Below are 26637 nucleotides of genomic sequence, written 5' to 3' on the forward strand. Positions count from 1 at the left end.
CTCCAAATGAAATCCATCATGTGTTAGATGTGCCTATCACAGCAGTTCTCATATACTTTTATTACAGCATGCATTTTTCAAATTGCAGTTTAATTGTGTTTAAGTACGCAACTTAAAATCTAGTATTTAATTAGAAATGAGATATCATTTCAGATAAAATGTAAAGGCAGACACGCTATAGCACATATGAAACCGATCTCTCTCCAATGGATTATAACACATAAATGAAATTAGAAGTAACATGAACTTTCCATTCACTGTAACAAGGCTGCAAGTTGTGAAACAAGATATGAAGGAACAGGGCACAACCCTAGATATCTTGTCCATGTGAGAATCTCTTATTTATGCATCCAGTCCCACTGAAGTAAAGGGACTGCTCATCTGAATAAAGATTACTTCTATACAGCTTTGCAGAATTGGGCTTATCTGACAATAAATCAAAAGGAGAACAAAGAAGAGTGTTGGGGGAGAAAAGCAGAAAAAGTCAGCAGGTTTTTTTCCCATCCAGCTCTAGTACTGATAACAGCAGTGGCTGGGTACATTTTCTGTCTGTTGGCTGAATGCCTGAGCTATTTTGATTCAATACCAAGCAGAACATTTAACAACTTCACAACACACAGAGCTAATTACAAGACTATCACCATCTTTCTCCTATCAGAGCATCTTCTGCATTCCCACTGTAATATTCACTGTAATATTCATTTGACAGGGAATCACTTTCATACGTTGTGAAAATAGATGCAAATATGGAAAAAATCCAGAATGCTACTAAATTAACCAATGAGAACAAAGGCAAGAAGCAGTGGGGAGGACTGGACAGAACTTCTATCTTCACCCAGGGATAGATCATTACGACCTACCATTCAGACATAAAAACCTATGAAAACCTATGAATTTCAAGCATGGTTTCTCTGATTCAGTGGATATTTGCCACTGACATCAACGGGACTAAGATCAAACTGCATACAGCAAGCTCGTTTGTCAGGGGAAGTCAGCCATCTGAAATCCTGGTATAATTTAATAGAACGAGCCAATTCATGATGAGAATATTTCCCAGTTAGGCTCTGCACCTCCAGTGTCAAAGAAAGCTTTGTCAGTGATTTCTGTAAGCCTATGGCTGGAATCTGAATAATTACATTATCATGGGGCAGCTCACAGATGGCTGATAATAGACCAGATCTGTCCTTTAGTTACACCTTTGCAACTCCACTATACTCAACATAACCTACTCTCAAGCTGCTTGGCAAAACTCTTTTGAAATAACTGTACTATAGACTCACATTTAGGTGTTAGGATTAAGCAAGTGGATTTGCAATCCATAATAGGAGAGCCGAGATTGTGTTTTTTAGTAGTCATGCCCTACCCAGAAACCCTTCATAAATATAACATCTGCTTTTTGCTTACTGTCCCAACCATCACTGTAACATCTTTACTTCTGGGTCTTACTCCTGTCATAGATGTTTCTTTGGTCATATCCATATACATAACAGTCTTAAACCAGCTGACAGAGAAGTCTGAATATAACCTCAGTGCTCTATGAGAAGCTGAAACTGTGAACAAATTCGCAGACTCAAAAGCTCTCATCACTTGGGGGTCGTTTGCTAAATTATTTGCCAGCTGCTCTGACAACCCCACATTCATCTCGTTACACATCTCCCCTCTGTGCTTGACAAGAGAAGATATGCCTTGGCTACAGTGACCAGCAAGCAGATTTGGTCGGTTTGCTCAAGCTGTCACAATTGTTTTCTTAGATGTGGTGGTTTTGGGTCCAACTCCAAATAAGACCTACGCGAACAGAAAGCCAGCTAAAGCAGGTAAGCCAGAGCAGATAAGGAAAGAAGCATGCACGGCACCTTTATTCTCCTTAGTCAGCTTGTCCGCCATGTCCCAGTGCTCATAGCTTCGCAGGACGTTGTTGGTGATGTTGACGTGGCTGGCAGCCATGTGGTGGATGCGCTGAGGGATGGTGATGGTCCCTGCTGAGGAGGAGCCAGCGGTGCCCGCGCTGCCTCCAGCAGAGCCAACAGGGGATGGACTCAGGGACATGGGCGACGGTGTTTCTGTGCTCCTGTAAGAGAGAAAGGGAGAGTGAATTCCCTTCGTGCATAATGCCATCCTAAATGCACTTGAAAAACCAACTCCTCACCCCAGCGAGGCGAGAATGTGCAATAGTATCACCTGATTTTATGAGAGAGGAGAGCTTATAAACTGGAGTGATTGAAAATAAAAAAGGGATTAACTTCTCCCTACAAATGAACGTGTTATTTAAAAAAAAACCAAACAACAACAACAAAAAAACCCCCCATATCTATCCTAAAAGTAGATCAGTCTTTCAGTGAAAGAAATATCTCAAAGCTGTAATGATTTTTTTACCTGCTGCCAGAAGCTGCTATGGCAGTTAGAAAGCAATATTGGCTTATTATTAAAGCATTTTGTGGAAACCACAATGACAGTTTGCTCCAAATGCAGTCACCACAGTAAGTAAAGTGTGAGTCTTAAAAGCACCCTGCAGAGCTGTGTTAGGAGCTGAGGGTACTGCAGGATTATGAACACCCCGTAGGATTCTTTAAGACTGGCTATGGAGATTTGGTTCTTATTGCCTACAGTTCATCTCCACAAGTTTACACAATCCAGTGTTTTAAGTTACCTCCTTAGAGCAGTACTAATGTTCTAGTGTAGATTTTCCTTTAATTCCAACACCAGTGATTAGGAATCACCCACTGGCTGCAGGCAGCATGGAGGCTGGCACAGCAAGCTCATGTTTAGAGTTGTGCAGGGCCAAATGCTCACGTACAGCTATTCTCTTAGAAAACTGGCTTCAGCAAACAGAGCAAGGGTTCCTAAAATCTCTCCTCTTGCAACCATTTGGAAGCACTTAGCTAAACAAATGCATTTGAATTACTATGGAGCATACATGAAATGCAGGGTCAGTATGCTCCATCTGCCCTGTGCATGAAGCAAAGACCTCCAAGCTCTCTGGGTGGGGATGTTAATAACCCCTCTCTAGAGCTTCAACCATCAATGTACAACAACATACAGCTCACTCAGAGTTGCTATGGGCCTGATCCAAACCCCAGGGTAGAAAAGCTCCTCTTGGTTTTATGAGTCACCAGCAATGATCCTAACCATGAAGTCCAGGCACAGGCCGGCCGCGCTGATACCCTGCAGGTGCAGTGCTGGGCTAACAGGCATTTGTAGTGACAGCTCTTGCTGCAGATTTTCCTGCAGTGCCTTTCTTTCCCAGTGCTCAACAACAGACTTCTCAGGATGTGATACATCCTTTTTTCAGAGCTAGAGAACGAGTTAATTCAGCAGCCAGCAGCTTTTTACACAGCTTATGTGTTACGGTTTAAGCATGTCCTGCGGCACAAATGCTTTATTTTTAAGTCTCAAAGCATCCTGGTTACTTGACATGCCACAGCGTCTTTAATGCACAGAAGAACTGAACTATACTCAATTAGGTCTGGGAGCAGTTAAAAATCATAAGAATCTGAGGGGACTGGGAGTATTTTGTTAGAGCCACTTACAACGAGCTGACGCAGTTCTGCCAAATAAAGTACATTGTTCATTGGATTTACCCTGTTGTGCACAGCCATTATTACTGTGGTGAGTCTATTAAATCTCTCTATTTTGTGCTTTGTGTCGCTAGAGGTGGGAAACATTTCTGTAATGAAACCAGGGAAAACTTGTTTCACTGCCAGCCTGGAACTCAGGCCAACTTCATAGAGGTTCACAATCCCTTCAAAGAAAAGTGGCCAGAAATCCCAGTAAGCCAAGCTGAGATTTCTGCTAGCTTGAAATCCTGAACCTGACAACACTTCATGGCAATACATAAGTTTTGATTTGTTCAAAAAATGATTTAAGAATATCCTGCTGTCTCCTCCCCTTGAACCAGACCACTGATGTGCCTCCAGTGGAGCCACATCCTGGCGGTGGTTGGTCACTCCTATGTTGTATGTGGCTTCTCTTCTCATCTGTTAGAAAAGTGCAGAAGAATAAGAAGAAACTGTAGAGCCAGCAGCTCTGGGAAAGGCAGGCAGAGGGCATGCTTCCAGTGCAGCATCAGGCCCAGAGCCACACCCTAAGTTACTTCAAAATACTTAAGACAGTATACTCCTTCAAGCAAAATGATGGAATTTCGTGTTTTGCACTGATTCTGAACAAGATTTGTATAAAAAATTCAATTCCTTGTGAGCCCCTCTAAAGTTGTATTATTTTTTTACTTATACAGTTGCTCAGGAATGCCTAACAGTCATTTCTTCTCATGAATCACCAGGAAGAGCCCATTAACAAAAATAATTTTCACCTACCATTCAGGCTACTCAAACAAAGAAGGAATGAAAGGTCAAGTCCTCCTCTGTTTTATCTGTACGTGTGGCCAGAAGAAAGGAGCAGTAGAAGCGGATGCCAGATGGCAATAGTTGTCGCAAGGTTGCAGCAGCAACACGCGTTCATTGAACAGCAGACCATAACTGCATTACTCTGGTTTCAGGTTTCCCATTTCAGGTGAGGATGTTAGCATAGAGCCTCTGATAATTGGTTGACTAAGTGCCCTCACATTTTCACCGCTATTACGCCTCCAGTTTTATTAAACTGCACTTACCATATATCAATGAAAAATTCATTGGTCTTTCATTACTGAACGAATCATTGAAAAATCATTGCAGTGAAGGTTAACTTTACTTTGGCTTCCTGAAATGGCATGGTTCTTGCTAGCTAATTAACAGATATTTTTATGGCCTTCATTTGGCTGGAGAAGCAAACTGTTAAAGAATTCAGCACAGACCCAGCATGGCTGCTTGTAGACTTACAAGGTACAAAGAGTGTTTCTGCTCTTCCTTCCCACTCACCTTGGACTACTCACATGGGTAACTAATTTAGCATAGTAAGAACTTTTCATCTGCACAAGCCAAAGGCAGCTATATTGACCAATTCTGTAGCCTGATGGATATTAGAAACACATTTGCAGCTTCCAAACGACTGTGTCATGGCCTAGTCGTTGCCATTAAAGGTACCCAAGCATTCCCCTCCCCCCATCTTGGAAACACTCGTTCCTGGATAGAAAGAAAATACTCACTTTCCATTGCCACCCCAAGGTGAGGGGGCCTGTGAGGCTTTTGAAGAGTTCTGTAAGAACAAAACCAAAATGTAAATAAAAGAGATGCAAGTAGGATGACGTACATGAATACTGTTGACTAAAGGTTCAGCACTGCCTGGTTTAGCTGCATGAGTTGCAGTGCATGTAGCAGAACAGCAGCCCTGCACATCCCTCTCATAATCAAGCATCTGGGGGATGACTGGTAGGTTCCAGCCAGTAGCTTTAACGTCACTTGATGAAACAGCGAATGCAATAAAGCCCCAGCAAAAACAAAGGTGGTTTACAAAGAATTGGTTTAATTACCATTTAAACTTATTCTATAAAGTAAGCTTTTCAGAGTGCAAGTGACTTCTTGTCTTCTGGGAGACCTGAAATCTTTTAATCAGAAACAAAATGAATTCTCTTTGGTGCCTTACCAAAATGCCGTTCCCCAAGGTTACTAGCGAAGTCGTCTTGGGATTCAGATAGTAGGAGAACTGGAAATAAAACTTCTACATAAGGAACTGCTTGAACGCTCTTGTTCTCATGTATTTTATTTCCATGAATGGACTTTCCTTACCTGCTTACGAAGTTTGACTCTTACATCTGACTCTCTACAAAGACTGCCAAGCAACAGCAAAGCCCAGAATTTTTCCAGTCTTACTCAGACTGGATAGTATCTTTCTTAATTCCCATAAAAGCACTAATATAATGGCAGAAACCATCTACATGTGCTCTCTGAAGACAATTGATCTGAGGTCCCTTACAAAGAGGTCAGCATGCAGTGAAAATTCAGACACATTTCACAAATTCTCTGCGAAGTATTACCATGGTTGATAAAAAATGTGTCTGATTCCCATAATCACTCTGTTCCAAGTTGGGCACAGGGGTTTGGAGGAGCTCAGGAACATGCAACTGACTCTGAGAGTAATCTCCTATCCTTGACTTCTAAATTATTGCTGAACTTGCCAAACAGTATTGACCGAAACAGAAATCTCTGCCCAAACACAAGTGCTGGCTGTGTAGCACATCACTGTGTTTCCGTAAAGACATGAGCACGAACTGGAATGCTTGCTGCAGAGCTCATGTAATGTATATTTTTGCCACCAGCAGGTATGCAAGAAGGACGCAGATCCTACACTGCCCTGGAAATCTTCAGAGATGAAGAAGCAGCTTTGAGATTAGTGTCTGTCCTTTGGGGATTGTTTCTGACAGTATCTGGAGCAAGTATCTCAAGATTAAACCTTGATGAGAGGCATCTATTTGACAATTAGGATATTTGAAATATTTTCACCAAGGACTACTGACAACATATTTTCAAAAAAGTTAAACATACTCCTGAAATTCATTGGTGAAATAAATGAAATGATGTCACTTTTGCTGATTTTACAAAATTTGATCTCAATTTTACACATTTATGCTTTGACTGTGTTTTAATCCAAGTTGTTTCTTTTTTGTGATTGAAAGGTTATTCTGAAACATCTAACTGGAAATTAATCAGAACCAGCTCTGTCCACAAATGGTTTCAATTTGAACAAAGTGGCAGTTGTGAGGAAAAATAGGAAAAACAATTCTATCGAAATATTAATCTCCAGTTCTGCTGTAAGCTCTGGGCTGTTTTTCACCATTAAATTGTGCAAAACTTTGAATAACAATTCTATGAAAACAGTTAAGCCATTTAATTTTATTAAAAGTTCTTGCTAGTGAACACAGAGAATATTGTGCAGCAGTACAAAACTAATAGGTATTTAATAGCTCCCATTCTTGTCTTTTCTCCCTGTATGCATTCACTACAAAAAGATCCTGAATATATAATCTGCATACACTCAAAACCTATTTCCAGCAAACAAGTTGCAGCGGCCCATAACATACATCCAGTAACATCAGCTGAATTAGAAAGCTAGAAAACAGCTTTTGGGGCATTTTTTAAATTATTTTTTAATTTTCTTCCTCTTTTGGTCTTATGCTGGGAGAAGAAATATGTTCCTCATTGTACATATGCTCTTTACTTTGCACAGCTAGAGAATGTAAAGTGATTTTAAGGGAAAAGAGAATCATATCCCCCTTCCACGCACCCCCACCCCCCTTCCCTGTTGCTTTTAATAAATCATTGCTGTTAGCTGATGAAGTTTAATAATCATTTTTTTTAAGAGATGACCTATATGTATCCTGGATAAAATCTGAAGTGAAAGGAATGCATTTCATGAAAATGCTGGGGCTATCAACACGTCTAGTTCAAATGTTATTTGCTATGCTGGTTCTTGATTGAAAACTCACTGAAGACAACACAAGAGACCTCAGTGACTTAAAGACATCGACCATCTAGGTAGAAAGTCAGAAGTACTGTTACTGAATTACTGAGATACACAGACACAGTCCAGTGTCTAGGTATCATGCATAGAACAACAGTCAAGTCGGGGCTGAATGGTGGTTCATAGCAAGTTCAAAGTGGAGTTTTACAGCAGTACCTCAATTTCATGACCATTTACATGAAAATATTGAAGTTGCGGTGTTAGATTTAGCAGTTTGCAGTACTAGTGTGTCAAAGCTGATAAAAACCAATAAGACATATGGGCTGCCATAGCAGCACAACTAGGCAATAAGAGAATAGTATGTAGTAACCTAGTGCAAGAATAAATGCATGCTTAGAACTGTGTTAACTAGGGAAATATATATATATATATATATATAAGAACCTTGGGAGAACTGAAGAAAGATTCTGTTTCATAATTTAGAGAAAGTGAGAACTTGTTCTTATGTCGGATAAACAGCAACTGACAAAGTAAAGGAAAACATCACTGTCATAACAGTCATTTGCTCTCCACTCTTACAAAGCAAAGGAAAACATTCAAGATGTAGATATGGCTATCTGAAGTTCCTCAGAAACATACGGAGAGTGCTAAAGGCAGCTCTTATTGAGGCTGAGTTGAAAGACAGCAAGGAGGCTTATGCTAGAGATAGATGAACACAGCTAAAGAAGAGTCCAAAAAAATCTGCAATAAGGTTCAGTGTATCTACCTGAATTTAAAATCTACGTTTAACAAAGTAAAGCCTAAAGACCTTCTTTCCTATGGCTCTCTGGGAGGTCAGCACATAATCAGTTCCATGTTGAAGACTTGAAAATCTGTTTCCTTTACAAAATCTTGCATAAACATTACACGGAGTTGAGAATAACGTTATTTCAGTGCCGTTATTGAGTATGGTCTTTTGAGTCAAGTGACTAAGCCAAAAATCCCTCAGATCACTTCTGTCCCCACTCCCCTGCAGCCATCCTTCCTACATTTCCCAGGGGAGAGGTTAAACAGGGGACTTCTAAGTCATGCAGTTATGCTGTGAGAGCTCTCAGTGCCAGTATGAATTTCATTTCATATCAATAAATTAAACAGAATAAAGATTACCTTAAAATATTCCATCAGAGATCTGGAGTACTTCATAGCATGGTCCTTCTTTAGTTTAAACATTCTCAAGTAGAGAAGTGATAAGCATCGGTAGCTGTGGTAATTAGGAAAGGATTATGTTAATTCCATTGCTTAATGAAACTTATAAACTGAAGGTAAAAGAAAAAAAAATTACAAAAGCTGGCCCATATTTTGTGGTTTCTGTTCTAAGGTTAGATTTTGAAACATAAGCAAATGGAAGGAAAAAAAAAGGTCAAAAGCATTACAATCTGATCTTGATAAGAATATAAATCAGAAGAATAAATGTTTAGTCAGCTGCTGAAGAAAACCATTAGTTATCCTTTAATAGTTTAATGGAAAACAAGAATAATGATCTTCTGTAAGCTGCTTAAGTAATTCAGTACTTTTAAAGTCCTCCTTAAGATTTTAGCTGCTTATCATTGTCACAGAGGGACTTACCATAAAACTGCTAGCTTCTTGTCGCCTTCTGTGGCAGAAGAGCCTGTGAAATTCTTGAGCCTCATTGCATACCTTGTGAGAAAGGCAAGGAGAGAAGAAACTCTTCAGATGTTTTGAGAAATACTATCAACTAAAAAATAACAGATGCACAAAGGTATGATTCCCAAACTCAACAGCCAGTGATCACATCGTTCCTTAATGGTAAGATGATGCAAAATTGAACAGGAAGCACCACTTAAAATCAACCCACTTTCAAGGCCAACAAGGTGAACTGTTGTTGAGCATATTACCGATGCTGAGTCCTGCAAACACCTGCGATGTGTTGGACAAAAGCATAAGGACTTATCCCTCTATGTACTGAGAGTAAAGTAATAGGGAAAAAGATTTTACATATAACGTTTTGTGCTTGAATGATGCCTTCAAAATCCTCTTCATAAGTGCTATTTCAAAGTTTTTAATATACATTATATATATAATTTTTCTATGTACTTTATATGGAAAATGGTGTTAAATACAGGAAAGGTCACACTCATAGTTCTTCAGTCCATTAATTTACAAGTCTTGTATACGCTGTCTCCTTTTTCTATTTAATTGTTGTTGTCCAACATTTGGACAATGAAAGACTGAGATCTGCTTCCTCTCCCTCCTCGTGCTTTTTTTTTTTTTTTTTGCTTTAACTGAGCACACTTCATGCCATGCATTTAGTCTCTTGAAAATCAATTCATCACATAAATTCATTGTTCTGAGCCCTAATGCAATTTCACAGGTACTTGTGTTAGAATAAGTAATAGGGTTCAACGTTGCGTAAGAAAGTTTTAAGATATCCAGGCAATCTTGATGAGTTCTCATTTACAAGGAGGTAATGGAGTGCAGGCAGGCAGTGCTGCTCTCACCCTGCCTTCCTCCCACCACCCCTATTATCAGCCCCCAGGCTGCAGTTGTAGCACAACACCTTATGTGCTTTCTCCATGTCCTACCTCCTGTTTTTTGTTGTTCTAGTCATACTGAATGAGTCTAGGCAAGCACAGAGTTGTTGGGATTTTCAGTATTACATCAGGGATTTTAGCACTACCATTAACCAAAAGACCTTTGAATATCACGCCTCTGATATTCCCAATCTCTCTGATGCTCTGCTTGCTTTGATAAATAGACATCTGATGCAGATAGGTCAGAAACAGATAAAGCAAAAAGGAAAAAAAATGGGTCTCCAAGAAAGGGAGGAGTGAAAGTGAGAAACATCTTCTGTTTCATAAACCACTAGTAGTAAAAATCTACATTAATGTTATGATCCACATTACAAATGTGCATGTGTACTGCTGCATGCTTCCCTTGAACATTCAGCATGCACTGTAGCCCACAAGAGCTGTGTATCTGTTCCTAGAGGTTACTGAACTGGAACAAGCCTGCTGCTCATCTGGGCAATCACCTTTTTTCCATGTCGGTCCACTGATGCCAATTAAGTGGTCATATCATTTTAACCCCTGCATACAAGATGCTGCATACACGAATGTTCATCTCACCTGACTGGAGCTATGTAGAAACTAGAGGTCACCTCTAATGAGAGGTGCTCTCTCCTAGAGATTCCTCTACAGTCAGAAGTGGTTCAAAAAGCAATCCAGAAGCAGTGCAGGCACTGTTTCTGTGCCAAGGTCTATTTATTGTGCAGCCCTCAGGGAGCCAGGAGCTGCCAAGAAGCCCTGGTGTGGGATGGAGGAACGCAGTGGGGCCACAGGTACTGCTGAGCATCAGTTGCATCATGGTACAACCATAGACTCAGATGACTCCATCCCACACTGGCGCCGTAGATGGAGGGTAACTGCATGTATCACCCATTTGTGAGCTGCTCCTGGAGCTGTCATGTACATGTTGTGGCTTTTGAATCCAGACCCACTTCTGAATAGACAGACAGCTGGGTTGAGGAACAAGATTTTCAACTGCGCTGTGTAGTTTCCTCAAAAAATGAACATAAATGTGGTGTCCTGTGAAGAACTACTCACTCCTTTTAAGTGAGTTTGCCCTGCTGTAGAGTTGTTATTGTGTAGTTCAGCGTACAAGGCAATGAACTATCTGCTGTTAGCAGAAGCTCCAGCATGAGGAAGCAGATTTTCTTAATTCTACTCCTCCTGAGGGTTTAACTTGAATCCTAAACATTGAGTGAACACCATTTTTTGTTGAGTCTCTTTGACATTCTTCCTCTCTTTAAGAAGTATAGAATGTAACAGCATTTTAAATTATTGAATAGGCATATTATTTACCTGAGAGGAAGAGCTTCTTAAAATTTGATACGTTTCATAATGTAAATACCTACTTATTCAAAATGTAAAACGTATTATTTTTGACCACCTTTAATAGCTAATCTGGCATATTGAAATCCTGCATGCTAAAAAACCACCTTTGTTCTATTAAAAAGCAAACATTTAGAGGTCTGATTTGCCTCCTTCTCTACCTCTTGTGTATACTGCCAGTAATCACATTAATGATGAAATTCCCAGCATACGTTGGGGAAAGCAAAGGCGCATCACAGTGAAGAAGAAAAATCCTGCTGTTCTACTTACAGATAAATCTAATCCTACTTGATTTCATTTTGATAATTTGCATAGGTAAAGCAAAAAAACCTTAGTTACTCAGGAGACCATCATTTCTATGAAGCACACGTTAAGAAACAGATACAGGTAACAGTAACAGATTTTCAAACACTGCTTGGGCATTTTATTAGTAAGTAAAAGCTGTCTCATCTATATTCTAGCCTGGAAGTCTACAAAACTGTATTAAAATGAATTCATCTGAATCGCATTTCTTTATCATTAGAAAGTATATTTTTTTAACGCAATAGAAGTAAAAACCTTCACCTTTTGCTATGATTTTAAGTGCCAGGTTTCAGCTTTTTCTTTTTTTTTTTAACAACCAAGTTATAAACCTCTAAAAACATGGTTTGTAATAGAAATCCTGATAGACTCCTTTTAGTGTTCTGAATTATAAAACTACATCTTTTAAAAGACAAGTGTCATTGCCAAACAGTGAAATTACTATACTTTACTTCCACCCACTACATTTCAATTTTAATTTTATGAATATTGCAAATTATAACACTCACATTATAACCTCTAAAGGGGATAATTTATAAAAGCAGTGTCCATCAATTATAAATTTTCCATGACATTAATAAAATGGCAAGAACTAATTATGATGACTTCTGAGATGAAGATGCTTTGGACAAATCATTAATATGTTGAAATGATATTTTTTAAAACATAGCAGGTTCTAATTACGACTGAAATGAGCTTACGAAAATGATCACAGAAAGGACATTAACCTGATGAGTTCCACAGTCTCTGAGTACATGGTATATGGAGATTTAGCTTCTAATGGATCTCGCTCCATAGCGTTCCCACACTCGATGAAGGACAGGGCAGCATCAGCATAATTCACTGCTTTGCCAAACTTCTCCAGCTGAAATGGGAATGACATCATCAAGAAAATCCTTCAGCTTTAGTTCTGAGGCAGACAGGTCATAATACAAAGCAAAGCCAGCATTAGGATGAAAGCAAAGCACTGCCACAAGTTAGGGGTGAATGCATACAGAAACTGAAGCCAGGTCTATGTTTATACCAGTCTTTTCCAGTGATACATGGCCAGGCACTGCACAGAGGAAAGCCAATTGACATCCATGGATTTACACAGATGACGAGCAAATCCATATTGCTCTTCAATATATGAACTAAGTCTGTGTGCCACTATGCAAGGGTTAAGCAACAGCTCGGGGCCACTTGCCAGTTGTCACAATTTGTGGTGACTGTTGACGGGGAAAAAAAAAAGCCCTTGTCATTTATGTGGTGATTGAAAGAGGGGAAGAAAGAAAAAGGAGAAAATATAGCACTACTAAATATTTTATTTTACTAGGATTTTATTGTGAAAGGTTTTAGCTCTCATAATGGTTGTGATTAAACTGACTTAGACATACTGATTTCTTTTTTATGTGTAATGAATATTATATATGACATTTTTATAGTAAGTATTTTATAATAGTATTTAACATTTTCCATTTTTGATAGCTGGATGTAAGAATTTTACTAATGTGGCATCTGACATAAGAGATTCAATATACTTTTAAGTCATTTAAAAATTTATTTGGATGTCTTTATCAAAATATTTTGATGCATTTGCTTATGTTTCTCATTCATGAAGCGGAAGCTTATCCTACCAGAATATTGAGCAGAACATCTAATATTGGTTCAAGGTAATAGCATCTCTGGCTTTGTGGCTTCTCCTTTTAAGTACTTCCCGCTGCATTCATGGAAGGTTTTAATTTCAAGTTCTGTACTTGCACACTGCCTTTGAACATCTGATAGAGATTACAAAAGGGGAAATATTTGTGTATGTTTTCCCTGTACTCTGCTGTCTGCTCCTCGGCATTTACTGCAACTTCCTTGCTTCAGGTCTCCCAAAGAAAACACACGTAGTACAAAATAAGGAAGTTGGCTGTGAGCAGATTGAGTATTTACACACAGTTTGAGACAGAAATGGGATTCCCTCCTGCACTTTGCTCCGCACTCACTCCAGTGGACTAAGTGGAATTGCTCCAGCTCATCATAGCACAGCCAGGAACAGAGTGAGGTCTCCAAGATCTCTTCCATATGGTACAGTTAGTGGACACTGCAACATGTCCAAATAAGCTGATTCCTTACTGCTGTGCCAGACATGGAGAGGTTTTCAAGGGTTTGCTCCCATGATGCAAAATGCTTTGTCCTTCACCAGAGATCTCTGTGCCACACAAGCTCAGACACAGCACTGCCATACATCTAATTTACATTTGCTGACATATTCTGAGGCCACATGCATTATCTTTCTGACCACTGCAATACATCTTTCATTTCTGTGTGTTCTGTCATGTCAGCACCAAGTAACCAGAAGCAACTGTTTCCGTGGGACAACTCACACTACAAGTTTTCAAAGCAAGCGTGTTACATGGAGATAATTTGAGTACAGCTGTACTGTGGGTAGGTGGAGGGGGAAAGGCTGAGACCTACATAGCAGAAAGCAAAAGCAGATTGTGGGATTTATGTCTGCCAACAAGTTGTATCGTAGCAGTTGGCCCCGCGTTCCCATAGGAGCACTCGGGGTGTCAAACTGCATGTGACAAAAGCGGCCTGCCCGCGGGTAGCAACATGACGTGCTCTGCCTGCTCCTCTTAGTTATGCTTGAGAAACACCACTAATTCCACAAGGCGTAGTCAAAGGTAAGAGGATGGAAGACAGGTCAACACTTTTGGAGTGAATAAGGCTGAGGAGGGAAACGGATTGACGTAGCACTTTGAGATCATCAGGAGCCTGAGCCTGTAAATATTTGCTAGCGTGAAGCAGGCAGCCCTGTGCCAGAGTATGTCTTTTCTAAAGGTCAGCCAGCTGAGGGAGGTGCTGCCAGGCCACTTCTGCCAGCCTTCCTGAGTGAAGCCCCAGCACCCTGATGAAGCCAGCTCCAAGCCAGGCCGCAGCCCTTGGTGCACACCACCCCCACCTTGGGAGGGACAGATGCCTCCTTGGTGACAGTTGTGGTGGGATGCCAAAAGCCCACACCCATAGACCCATAGAAAACGTACTGCCTTGAGTTGAAAGGGAGAGCTGAAGCAGGCAGCTTGGCACATCAGCTCTCCTTCACTCTTTTAGCTCATCAACAGCAGAGAGAGTGCAGTGGATTTTTGTTATTTTTAAAACACAGCGTTTAACAGTTTTGTTTTTTGACAAGTACTTATTTCCAGGTACAAAAATCTCTGATGTAGAATGCACCATATGCACATAGAAAACTGCCCAAATTATCAGTGAGAGGTGAATAATTACCCAAATTACAACTGAAAGAAACGGAGGGATTAAATGAATGGCCACACTCCATTTTAAACATCTTAGATTAAATAAATAGATGAACCAAGTTCTACTTAGCTTGCATAAATGAGCTGCTGTTCTGTGCTCTGCGTGGAACAGAGGAGCAAACATCTTACTACAAACAAATGACTCAGAGGGGATGTGATCCATGTCTATAAACATCTAAGGTGCAGGAGGCAAAGGGATGAGGCCAGACTCTTTTCAGCAGTGCAATGATAGGACAAGGGGAAATCTCCACAAACTGGAGCATAGGAAGTTCTGCACAAATGTGAGTAAGAACTTCTTCACAGTGCAGTGTCAGAGCACTGGCACAGGCTGTACAGAGAGCTGGTGGAGTCTCCTTCTCTAGAGATCTTCAAGACCCACCTGGACACCTACCTGTGCAACCTGGGCTGGGGAGCTGCTTTGGCAGGGGGTTGGACTACATGTTCTCTAGAGGGCCCTCCCAACCCCTACAATTCTGTGATTCTGTGACTGCTAAAAGCACTTCAGAGTTAGCAATTAAGTGGACTGTACAAACTATAGCTGTAATCTACCAGAATTGCAATCTATCTGATTGGGTAGTTCTATCAAAATCAAAACGCTTTGCAAATGGAGGTCAGTTTCAATGCAATTAAATCTGAGACAAAATGAGAGAAAAAACTTTCCCAGCATTGAGCTACCTCATTGCAAGATTTCTGGTAAAATAATTGTGTTCAGTCTTTATTTACCAGCCTAATAACATGCAATAAAAACAAACACACTATTTAAAAATCCATTTCTGCAAATTTAAAACAACTGGAGTTGAAGTTTATAGTTTAGCCAAATGATAATGCAATTTGCCTTTTTTAGCTTTCTGTTATGTTGTATTTCAATACTTTTGTTTTGGGCTTGAAGCAAGTTTTATACTTACAAATTTCAAAAGCACGTAATCTTTTATGATATTGCATTACATCCTTCCCACAGCACAGTTGTTGCTTCTCCCCAGAAGAGAAACCAACTATTGTAAGAAGTTTATTTTGGGGTGAATGATGTGTTAAAGCCCATGAAAGATGCTCAAGTCTTTGGCTTGTTGTGTGCAGTGTGTTTACAGAGTCTGAAGCATGTTTTAGTCCATAGCAGGGGTTGGATTCCGAGGCTTTAGGCAAGATTAAGAATTCAAATTTTTGTAATACCCATCTCCATAGAAGAAAGGGACAAAAAAGCCTTGAAAACTTACCAATGCATCTGCTTTATGCTTTAGCTTCTTAGCTTCTTGCATATAATAATCTGCGTTGTGAAGCCTAAAGAGACAAAATCAATTATTTCAAGTCTTTGTTTTCATACAGTTGGACAAACATTGTTTGAGAGAAGTGCTGACTGCTTCCAAGAACAATTTGTATATATATACCCACTTATTTCTTTCAGTCATATCCTGATATTAATCTGAAATTGCCATATGAAAAGATCTGATGAGTGACCAGAATGCAAAATAACTATCTATGGTAACTGGCCACCCAGAGGAGCTGTTAATGTCTGCTGAATAGAGGAAAAAGGAAAAATATTTTAAACTAAAATAAAATTAGAAGAATTACTGTGAGCCAACATTCATGATCTGAAAACATTTATCAGCAGAGACTTCATTAATCAGAGATAACAGTTCATTTGTAATGTATGTGCCATTGTGCAGCACCATCCACACATGTGCCCAGTGCTATATATATGTATAATATGCATTATAATTAAAGATACTTTCCTGCTCTGGGAGCTCTACTTTACAAAAATCCCAAGTACTTAATATGCAACTGGCACAAAGAGATCTAGTAGTACTCACACATCATCAAATGTGATTTTAGGTCTTCTGGGCTCAGAATTCCCATTGGAAAGAGTTGGCATTGTACACCAGATATCTGTTTCTAGATGGCTGGTATCAAGAAGAGTGTTGGTTGTTGGTGCATTGTGGGCTTCTTCCTCCTAGAAAAAAGGACTGCTATTATTTCTTCAAAATTCAAAACATACAGATGCACAAAAAAAGCTGAGATACACGCACATATACCCAACAACATCCAGGAAACCTTGTGAATCATCTTCCATTCTTTATAATGTGATCCCATTAAATTAATTAGGCATTATGATTCCAGCACTGATTTCTCACCTGAATGCACTTCCCTATGCTCCAAGGTGAAAATCAGCCTGGATAATACAGTGCTCCTGACAAGACACTCCTTAAAGCCATGTTGGGCTGAAGGGATGGAAGGAAACTCAATTTGAGATGGATCATGCTAATGTAACTGTTTTTCTACAGAATTAGTACATTACTGTAAGGTGGATGAGAATTCTGCTTAGATTTCAGCAAGGAACAGTTTCCTCATCCTTATTATACAGAACAGAGAGAAGAATAAAAAGCAGAAGCTGGGAGTTGTGACTTTGCATTGATTGAAAATAGAAGCCTAACAGAAGTATTTAAATCAGGTAATTGCAACTTTCAATGAGATAAATTAAACTATAGATGAACCAAAGTACTGATAAAAGAATTCTAGCATATTTTAGCTAGAATTATATTATTTCAAAAATATTTGATAGAAAAATATTTTGAGGATCAAGATAAAGCAAGGAAAAAAACAGGCTGGAAGTGCTAGGATAGAGAGTAGCCCTGCTCTTTACATAGCATAGTTTATCTGCTGACATACGCAGGTCATTTTGGCATTGATTTCTCTTGAAGGTGTGTGTATTACCCTCGCAGCTTGAAGTGACACAATGATATCAGAAAGCAACAGGGCTGAATAAATAAGGTGAAGCGATTTGTCACCTATGTTCCAGTGCAGCTTCTGAGTTCTGCTATTTCAGTGCATGGCAAGAACCTCTCACAAGGCATCAAACTGTGAAAAAAGGGGCTACACGTCCTCTTCTGAGGTAGAATTCTCTTCCTGTTTTTTAATGCTAAGAAATAGGTTTGAAATTCTAGTGGGAGAATTAATTTCTGAAATAGGTCAGAAAACAGATTTCCCTCTTTTCTGTAAAATTAGATGACCAAATGATGTGAAATTATTCTTCTTTCTAGAAACTGGGAGCCTGCAAACCTGAGAGAAGACATTTTAGTTTTTAGTGTGCTATGGACAAGTTAGATTTTTACTGTCTGTTTAGTTTAGTCCAGAATATTTCAGATAAGTTTGCTCCATAATTTGTAGTAATTATTCACGTAAAAGATATCAGCATTCTTGATGCTTTGTTTGAAAACTGCGTTTTATTTTCAGAGTTGGGAAAATGACAACAGGCAGTCAGTGGGTGCAAAGTCTGCCCTCAGAAGCTCAGTCTGTTGCAGGAACTGATACACTATGAGAAACAGATGCCTAATGCTGACCTAAAAATGGAAACTGCAAGAGACACTTATGTCGGACAACTCTGCATGGATACACTCCTTCCTGCACTAGGGTGGAGCTATATAAGGATTTAAAAACTGATACCAAAAAAAAAAGAACAGAAAAAATAACGAAAACACAGAATAAAGCTAAGTTAATTTTATTTTATCTTGTTCACTTCCAGCAACTGAGGTCTGTTACTTACACAGATTCCTTTGGGGTTAGAAGAAGATTTATTTTCGTTCTTTCTGTGTTTAGAAACTGAAGAAGAAGAGCTACTGGTCTGAGAGATGTTCGTGATGTTGGTCTCTTGGCTGAAGGAGCTGTTGTCACTGCTGTGTCGCCGGTGCACAGGCTCATCCAAGAGGGGGGATAATGGGGGAGGAAAGAGCTTCTCTTCTCTTTTCTTTGCCATCTTCTTCACTGAGTTACTGCTGCTCCTGAGACACAGATAAGAATCAGTTGCATTTCAAGAACTGCGCTTTCTTCTCCATAGCACAAAGCTCTAGATTTTATTTAATGAAAAGCCAGCTCTGCCCTTAAATGTATGCTGCGATTCCCCATGTCCTAGGAGCAAAGTCAAAAGGAGAACAGGCATTGAAAATAGAAGAGCTATCTGTCGTTTCAATGCCTGCAGAAACCTCCTGCTTTGGAGGACAACTTGCAGTGCATTAGTATAAATTGCATCCACTTTAAATGCTAATTTGAGTCAGTCTTCATTTGAGAGGTCATAGAGGTTCTGACTCAGCAAAGTGCTGAAAACTTTTATGCACAGGGTTAGTATACTTGACACCAAGTATAGCTATTTATGTATTTAACATTAAGCATCTTTTAAAGAGGTAGATTAGGGCTCACATAAGCAACCTCTGCAAAAACACATAGTGGCACATGCCATGTGAACAAAAAAAATCATAATTTACAACTACAAAATGATAACCAAAACAATAACAAGATAATAATTATTTGACCTCTAGAATAAAACCAGTGTTCAACACTATATTAAAATGATGCATTGTTGCTGGCAAAAGCCCTTGAGCAAATATTGGTTGATGAATTGAACGTGATTCAGAAAATGAATGTGGTTTTGACATGAAAGCTCAAGTAATATGATAATCTATTGTCTGTTTTATGTACAGAAATTGTTAGCTGGCTACAAATGGCAGCTGTGATACACAGTAAAAACAAAACAAAACAAAACCCCGTGCTAGACCTTTCTTAACCCAAATCCATCATGAAAAGAAAAAAAAAGCACAGCACCATACCGACTGTTCAACATATTATTCTAATCATAGATTTTTGTTTTAGGTAGTGCTCTAATTCAGTCAATGAAGATAACCTGAATTTTAATCTGTTGTTTGACATCTAATAGTGCAGTACACAATCACTCACTTTTCATGATTATTGACTAAAATTTCAATAAGAAATTAAGTCAACAAGAATTTATGTTTCATTCCTAGTTACTTTCAGTCACTGTCAGGAATTATAGATTTACTTTGCTTTATAGTAACTAGCAAAAGAGAAGAATCAGCCCATGTTTCCCTACTCCTCATTCGACATGCAGTCTAGACTCTCATTTTCACCAACAGCATCAGTACCTATACCTGCTTTGGTCATTCTCCTATTTTGGCCTTTGATAGTATAAAAATATTTCAGCCTTTTTGTTTTCACAACAGAGTGACAGCAAACAAAACCCCTATGTTTCAGGTATTGCAGTTCTTCTACTCAAAACTCTTGTAGTTCAACTGAAGCAGAGTTAAAAATAACATATTAGAAATTCTCTAATATTAAAGATCTGCAGACTGAAGAAATAAAATCAGCAGATAATTCATACTGCCTTGCAGCAGGGCAGGTATGGATGCTCTCCTGCTTGGAAAACACATGGGCCTGAAGATCAAAGGAAAGCAATCAGATCAGACGAGAAGGGCAATTCTTTGAGAAGACTGATTTTATGCACATGTGGTCCCACAAATGCACTCCAAAAAGTTCTCACTCAAAGCCCCATCTGCTAGCTTTCTTACACCAAAGGGTATTTTGGAACTCAGACAAGTCACCATTGCTACAGTAAAACAATACTCTGAACTTTTTCCAGAGGAAAATATTCCAAGATAAAGCAAATGCTGCTCTAAGAAAGCATACATGTGTTATGGGATTGTACAGAGGTAAAGCAGACACAACTAATGAAATACTCAGGAGTAGAATCAAAATTCTCTACCTCCCAAGCCAGTGGGCAACCCTGAGCATGCTATTCAGAGTATATGGTCTGGAGCACAGAGCAATGTGGTTCCAATTACCCGTCACAAAGAGGAGAGTGGAGCTCTCTTTCACTTTGGTAAAAGTTTGTGAAGAAAACAGCAACTGAGCCTGACAGATCTACTTCAAAAGTCCCTGAAGGAAAAAGGAAGGTGAGCCATTGGCTAAAGCCACTGTAGAAACCACTAGTGAGGTGTCTTAGTACATCTTTTCCTGTTCCCAGGCCTTTCCTGGCACTTGCATGGGGTGTTGCATGGGGAAATTTAAGCACATACACAGCAAGTGAAGCAACATTTCTCAAATGCTAGGAGGGAATGGAGGGAATTAAGAGAGTAGTACAAGAAAAAAAAAAAGAAAAAAAAAAGGCTGCAAATACCACAGTAGAAGTATCTTCTCTAAACAACGGGGCTCTGGGCACCTGGGTAATGGTACGGATATCCCTGTTGCAGGGGAGTTGTACTATATGTACTTTAGGGGACCCTTCCAACTCAAACAGTTCTATGATTCGAAGTATATATTCTAGAACAGAGATTATATTCAGACATCTGACTTCCCTTTTGGGTACTAGTTAAAACTTTGTCTGTTCACTTCAGTTTTGTATTCAAGCACAAGATGGAGGAAAGCAAGATACAGAAGTCATTCCGTGGTGAGAAGATATAACTACAACTGAAAGGGCTCTTTAGGATGTATTTTTTCTGCATGTCAAAAACCCCAAACTCAACAGTAATTAATGGCTATATTTTTTTCTTTTTCCCAGTTGCCCATTTAATCCTGTACATTTACAGGTTTCACAGGAATTACACCAGTTGTTTAGCAATGTTTCCTCCCTCAGATTTACAACAAAACATTTACATTAACAAAAACCTCAATGAAATAGTTTGTTACCAGCAGTTAACCAGATCATCACTTTGCTTTGGGCTGTTAATGGGTGTGAAAGACAGAAACTGTTTTCTTTTGTCTCAAAGTTTGCTTCGTAAGGCCTTTTCTGGTGACAAGACTCTGACTGATAACTGCTGGTTATCTGGATGGGTGTTATGGTGCCATTGTCTCTGCTTACGGTTGTAAAGATAAGCAGAAATAGGTGCAAATAGTCTTTCCCGTGGGAGTACGGCTTGGAGAAGCTGACCACCACAAAGACAATGCTCCTGCATGGCAATGAAGGCAACATCCGCTGCTGGCTTATCTGTTGGGCCAGACATGTTACAAAAAAAACTCCTGAGAAATGGGGGATAAAAGGCCTTCACTGAACTACGGATTTTTTTTTTTGGAGAAGAACTTTCAGAAAAGAACTTGGGAGAAGAACTCCCAAAGAAAAGATCTTTGAGGAGAACTCCCGAAGAGACTTAGGACGGACCCCGAGGCCTGCTTGCTGCCATCTCCCATCCCCTGCGGTGACCTGACAAGTTCCTGAGATCAACGGACCTACTACGAACCTCGCTGGATCCACGGTGGTGATTATATCTCTCTTGCTTTCTGCCAAGTCTCCTTGCTTTTCATCTCTTTTCTATCGCCCACCTTCCCTTCCCCATATCCCTAAGCAACTAGTATTTGTAATAAACTGGTTGGGCTAACATTTGACCCGTTGTGTCTTAATCTCGCCCTCGGGTATACATATACATATAAAGAACCTCGTCTCCCTCCTTTATATTGGAGCGTGACAATGGGATAAGAAACTAGTCTGATTGCAGTACTCACTAATTCTGAATGAATTTATTGCAGTGATTACCAAGACTCAACGATTTAATTGGTTGACATGTTTGTTAGCTAAACTATATTTAAAATCTAGGCAGATGCACAATAAAAGTGCAAGGAAAAAACCACCAGTAGAACTGATGGTCTTCTGGCTGCAGGGTTTTTAATCTTTGTGTCAGAGAAGGCCAATTACCAAGGAACAAGAGGACTCTCCTCTGCTTTTTTTTTCAGCCTGATTTCTTTTAGGGCAGAAAACAAGCAAGCAGGCAACAAGAGGTCAGTTGTGAAGGAGAGAGAATTTCCATCTTCTCCAACAATTCAATCTGCTTTTCTTTATCCTTTCTCTAACTACTCGTTGTGGTATGCAGTGGTAGCTCTGGCCTATTAGTGAGACAAAAGCCATTGTCTGTGCCAATCACTTGGCTTTCCTTTGCCTCTACTCTCCTTGTCCACAATGAAATGCTGCACATTGACGGTGTATCTGATTTTCTGCAGGGGGTTAGCAGGGAAAGGTCACTCCCGCATTAGCTTGGACCATATGGCAGCAATTGAATGAAGCTGAAGTCATTGTCATAGATGTAGAAGGCTGCCTCTGCCATGAATGAACTGCAACAAATGCCATTGTGACTACCCAAGGGATCAGCTAATATACGTTGCCAAGTACAGGTGCATCTTTAACTAAAGGTCAAACAGAAGTGAACAGGAAATCTTGAAAATCAGCCTGAAATGTTTGCTCCAGACGTCCGTCTAGCATGCCTGCTACATGGCGGGCATGCTTCCCCAGTATGGTTCTAGTCTGATATTCAGACTCACAGTTTGCATCAGCACATAACTCTCTGTGTTATTATAAGCTGCCAAATGTTGTCAGATACTGCTCTGTCTGGATTGGGCCCACCAATCCAGTATTCAGATATAAACAGTATTCAGCAGCACACTGAGTTCATGCTTAAATTGAAATTGCTCTGGTAATCAAGTAAATACATAAGCAATCCTTTGCTGCAAAGTGGGCAAAAACCCAGCCTCACAACAGAGTTTCAAGTAATTACAATGAATTACTTGGGTACAAAATAGTATCCTTTATTCCTTCATATGCTTTGAAATATTAGAAATAAGGAAAATACCTTGATGACGGTTTGAACAATTATATTTTGAGTGTCACATCAGATTTATGAAAAAGCAGGAACCCCAGACTGCGTGAGATAAGGAACATGAAATATCTAGTTGCTTATACAACAGCTACATAAAACAAAATGGTTATCTGCTGTTTATCTTGCTCCACCGCTTCTGCTCTGAATATTCTTTCTTGTACCCCCACAATTATCCTGTTGTGCAAATGGGTTTTAAGTTCATAAGCGACCATCTGAAATTTCTACACTAAAACTGTACATGTAGTCATAGGAACTGGTAGAAATTAGACATGTAATTCTCCATATTAGACATATAACCCTTTAAAAATTAATTGTGCATCCTCGTTGTTTTACTGAGCCCACAGATTTTGGAACAGATTGCGAGAGAAAGGTATTTAAATACCTAAACCACAGATAGTCAGCTAGTGGGAGCTACAAAAGCATAGGCATGCCTATCTTCCACAGATTCCTTTCTGAACACCTCCATATTTTACTCCAGAGTTCACGATCATTCAAAACACTCCTGCATCTATAAAATAATTCAGTGAGTCTCTGAAGTCTGTCTTGGGGTACTTGGTTTGTTGGCACATGGACCACGTTCTAACCACAGAGACCTACAGTTCTTCCCGATAGAGAGAATCCACCATGAGACATTACACCTTCATGGATGAACACCATCGTCTGCTCTAGCCGAATCACCCTTATTTCTCAAAATCCCTTTTTAGAGAGCTCTGAATGAAAATGTAGGACCTTTGGGAGCAAGGAAGGTTTAAACAGTAAAGCCATTCTTTCAACCTTTTACCACTGAAGTGTTACTTTCTCCCATACCTTTGAACAGCTTATAGTTTTAGCTTCTCCTTTCTCCCTTTAAAATTCTGCTTAACCCTGTGGAAATCAGAACTACTCCTGACTGCTTAAAAACAACCTGGGGCTCTCCAGAAATTTGTTGTCATGCCCTTCAGTTAGCTCCCTAATCTTCTGAGAAATATGTTGATCTATATTCAGAAGCACATCAGAGGGAGTTGGAGACTTGAATTATCAAATAATATTGCATTTGTTTTAAATGAACTCAAAAGACACTAATAATAAATGTCGTGTGATGCAGATCTCTGCAGTTGAAGTCAGAGCATTTTGTTTCAAAACTTGGGGCAGAGGAGAGGAAAAGGTAGCATATAGAAATAACTACTGATGGACAGAATTATATTTTTATGGAGAATACCAAAGGCTAGAAAGCTTTGAGGAATTAAATTAATGACCTGGAAAACAAGCTCAAATTAAGAAACATCAGGTTGGGGGTGGATCCTTTGGGCTTGCTGGGGACAAGAATAGAAAGGTTTTGTTAATGGATTGTGGAGGTGTTGAGGGTGGATGATCCTTATTCTTTCAGCAATATATCTCTACTCATTGTAGTTCTAGTAATGACAGCTAGGCAACACCCATCATGATGTTTATCAAATGTGCAACATATCACACTGTTACTTTCAAGTCATCTGCCTTTTCCAGACTCCAACTCAGACGTACAATGAGGGGTTAGTTCAAGGACTGAAGTTCATCTGTAATTATAGCAGTACAAACAAAATAATGCTCAACCTTCTTTATGGGTTTTAAAATCTGTGTACTGTCTCAGAAATGATTTTTGAACTATATCTAAATTTAGATGCAAAAACAATCATATTGTTTTCAGAAGCACACTGTGCATTTGATTCTTTGCTTGTCCTACTGTGAAGCAGAAAGCAATGCCTCATCTCAAAAGAAAAAAAAAAGCACAAAATTGATGACAGAAGGGAATTGGGTCCTTTGGTTATTTATAGAATGTTAATCTTCTGATTATTATAAGCAGAATCATTATTTACATGGTGTTTGTTTGATGAAACATTTCAGCCATCTCTCAAAGACACTGAAAGGCACAAATCACTTGATTATGACTGCTGAAACACAATGCATGCATTTGAATCATTTAGGGTTTCACCTCTGGTATTTCTGTATACACAGTTTCAGAGCCTCTGAAATGAATGGCAAAGTCATTCAAGAAAACTGAGAATTATCTTTTAAGAACAGAATTCAAAAAATATTTTCTGGTCAATCACAAAGAGCCCACTCTGGCTGCACTGTGGTGAAGGATGATGAAAGCGAGAAAACTTTTAAAGAATGCAATATTGTGAAAGAAGAGTAACTCTGGACTGTGGTGGGACTCTTAATTTCCCGTGGCCCAACAGGACGCTGACTGAACCTCATCCAAAACCATATGGACCCTCCTTCTGTGAGATGGGAACAGTGAAGCCACCCATGCTTTCCCATTTGTCTCTACAGCAAAGACGTTTGTTGAATAATACTGTAAAATCCTTCCCGAGTTGTTATGAGAGAAAAAGAACTTACTCTTTAGTGCTGGTTAATCTGTGATTCGGTATTGGAGAGATACAAGGTGGCAGCAAGCATGAAGCTGAAGGGTCCTCCAGGCGCTGCTTCTTGGTTTCAACAAAGGTTTCCAGGTTTTCTGACTGTTTTAACAGAAAATGTAGAACTTGAAAGATCAAGCATTTATGCACAGATTCACCTGCCATTACAAGCTGCTCAGGAATCTCAGAGTATTTTCTTTACTGAAGCATTGCTTGAAACGCTGGTCTAAGAGAAGTCACATGAAATCAGGGCTAAACATGCTTCAAACACATGACAAGTTACATGACCAGTGACATAGCCAGGCAGTCAGGAAGTAAAATATCTCATATGCCATAGTTATCTTCTTCACTGCACTGAAATTTAATTACTAATTCAGATGGACTGACTTGATAGCTCCAAATCTTACTCAAGTATGTAGCTTTTATTCATTTACTTAATGAAAGTTCAAGGGTAAACTTCCTTGAGTAAGTATTTCTCACAGGACTGAAAGTCCTGTAGGACTAAGCTCTAAGGAGGCAGTCATTAACAGCCATAGCAGGTGTAAAATTTGCTTTGAAAGATTCCGTGGTGCATGACTCCTGCGCCTGAACTGGGACGATACAAGCAAAGCTGATTACTGCTCTATCACTGGAACCTTCATAGCATTTTCCAAGCCTGCTAGTAGATGGCCAAAACAAATCTTTTAATAGCATGATTCAGAATCCAAATCTGGCTCTTCCTACTCTGTTTTAACTGTTAATGCCATTGTAATTTGTTTATTTCCTCTTGGGTAGAGCTGAACAATCATTAAGAAGCTGAACAGGCTGTTTCAGAGTGTAGCTTGTGTTTGTGCAATCCCAGAGTGAGATACCTCACAATGTTCCTTTATGATTCACAATTGCAACTAATGAAATTCTGAGGTTTTGTTTTATTTTTTTTACCTGTCAGCTCCCAGTTTAGTTGCCAGTTCCACACTCTTGTTTTAGCCGTCATACTGACACTCCATTGTGACCTACCAAGAATTCTTTTCTTTCTTTTTAATTAATATACCCCCTATTGAATATA

The 26637-nt window shown here is 39.4% G+C and overlaps 1 protein-coding gene across 2 annotated transcripts in view; it reads right to left on the bottom strand.

Annotated features, from left to right (window-relative positions):
* Positions 1-26637, bottom strand: part of AFF2 (ALF transcription elongation factor 2) — a 338480-nt gene that overhangs the window by 5046 nt on the left and 306797 nt on the right. For both annotated transcript variants that reach the window (XM_065729742.1, XM_065729740.1), the window contains 9 exons: positions 25573-25694; positions 18333-18567; positions 16603-16742; positions 16009-16072; positions 12248-12384; positions 8935-9006; positions 8476-8569; positions 5078-5127; positions 1854-2068 (listed from right to left, as the gene is read on the bottom strand). In XM_065729742.1, coding sequence (XP_065585814.1) covers positions 1854-2068; positions 5078-5127; positions 8476-8569; positions 8935-9006; positions 12248-12384; positions 16009-16072; positions 16603-16742; positions 18333-18567; positions 25573-25694 — 1129 coding nt within the window. The remainder of the gene's footprint in view (positions 1-1853; positions 2069-5077; positions 5128-8475; positions 8570-8934; positions 9007-12247; positions 12385-16008; positions 16073-16602; positions 16743-18332; positions 18568-25572; positions 25695-26637) is intronic.

This window comes from Cyrtonyx montezumae, unplaced genomic scaffold, assembly GCF_038088225.1.
Source record: "Cyrtonyx montezumae isolate F1298 unplaced genomic scaffold, pur_monq_1.0 scaffold_11, whole genome shotgun sequence".
Lineage (NCBI taxonomy): Eukaryota > Metazoa > Chordata > Aves > Galliformes > Odontophoridae > Cyrtonyx > Cyrtonyx montezumae.